General features: G+C 40.7%; 1 protein-coding gene across 1 annotated transcript in view; it reads left to right on the forward strand.

The window, feature by feature from the left end:
* Positions 1 to 458: 458 nt before the first annotated feature.
* Positions 459 to 1,586, forward strand: part of PTN (pleiotrophin) — a 30,730-nt gene continuing 29,602 nt past the window's right edge. Inside the window, exon 1 of the mRNA XM_008594014.1 lies at positions 459 to 681. Within this exon, the coding sequence (XP_008592236.1) occupies positions 477 to 681 (205 nt within the window). The 5' untranslated portion in view covers positions 459 to 476. The remainder of the gene's footprint in view (positions 682 to 1,586) is intronic.

The raw sequence follows: 1,586 nt of genomic DNA on the forward strand, positions 1-1,586 counted from the left end.
CTATGCCACACTCAAAGTCATAAGTAGGCTATGGAACTGGGGATCTAAGTCTGTAATCCACCATATTTCTGTCATGACATTCCATCTATAAGACAGAAGAAGGAACATCACCTTGCATTGCAATGGCTAATCAGACGACTGTTACTTCTAACAGAATGATTTGTCATTTTTTTAGGCTTAACTATTTTTGACCATCTCTTCTATTATAGGAATATTTGCTTCTAAAAGGAGATGTCAGTGAATCACTTAGCATAGTCCCCGGCACATAGTAAGAGTTAAATGAATGTGAGTTCTAGCTCTCCTTGGGTGTCCTTTCTCTCTTCTCCCGATCATGCATTCATTCAGTCATTTGGCTAATGTCTGTCATGGTCCCACTATTTACTAGACAATAACGTTGGAGGTAAAAATCACAGATTCTATAATTAGGATGCCCAGGAATGAACCTGGTTATATCTAGGAGCTAAAGAGTTTTCTGGATGTTGATTATTTTTTCTTCCTTACTTCAAGAAAAAAAAGTGAAGAAGTCGGACTGTGGGGAGTGGCAGTGGAGTGTGTGTGTGCCCACCAGTGGAGACTGTGGGCTGGGCACCCGGGAGGGCACCCGGACCGGAGCTGAGTGCAAACAAACCATGAAGACCCAGAGATGCAAGATCCCCTGCAACTGGAAAAAGCAATTTGGAGGTAAGCGTCACCCTATTGTCCCATGGATTTAATTTCCTACTCTAATTTTTGAGTTTTTCCATCAGACATCTTTTCCAGGTTGAGTCTTATTTATTTAAAATAAGTTTATTTTATCAGACACAAAGTGGCCGGACATCATCTTGCCTAACCCCGGGGTTTCTCAGCTTCANGCAGTAATATCCAGACACCAGCAGCCATCTATGATAGTCTGCAACTCAATTGCTAAACCCTACAAAAATTAATCTATCAAGGCAAGAACAGGAAAGATGGCAGTAGAAGGAGGGGGTGAGAAATAAGTGAATTATTCAAGAGAAATGATTTAGCCAATTTAGCAAGCTTCCTTCTTCCACTCTTATTTTCCTCCATGTGAAAAATACATCTTGGTCTGATCACTTCCTCAAGAGCAATCTTTTTGCCTTTGCTCTCACCTGGCACCTGGTCTTCTGGAGAACAGGCAGTGCTAAGCTCGATGCAGGGAGTGCTTTTGCCTTCACTCGGTGCTCAGAGCACAAAATTAATCAATTATGCAAATGTCACAAACAACGGGAACTGTTGTCTGCACATATACTAATTACTCAAGTATTTACTACAACAGCAAGGCACCAGCAGGCTAATTGGGTATCATTTGGGCACATTTGAATTTTTGGATAATTTTAATCATTCCATTTCTAATCCCCCTTACGCTCTTCTTTTAAATAATCTTTAGTCATTATTTTCTACCCAGAAAATCTATGCTATCAAAATATAGGTTTAAGCATAATGATATGCACCACAGGAGGGAGGTGAGAAGGGGCCGAGAAGAAGAGAAATATTCTTCCTCCAACAGCAAAGCTGTTGCTGACTCGCTATACCCAAGGACATGTGCATTTTTCCTTAGAATATTTAAGAGCTGAAAGTCACCATGT

This window comes from Galeopterus variegatus, unplaced genomic scaffold (genome assembly GCF_000696425.1).
Source record: "Galeopterus variegatus unplaced genomic scaffold, G_variegatus-3.0.2 Scaffold9997, whole genome shotgun sequence".
Taxonomy (NCBI): Eukaryota; Metazoa; Chordata; class Mammalia; order Dermoptera; family Cynocephalidae; genus Galeopterus; species Galeopterus variegatus.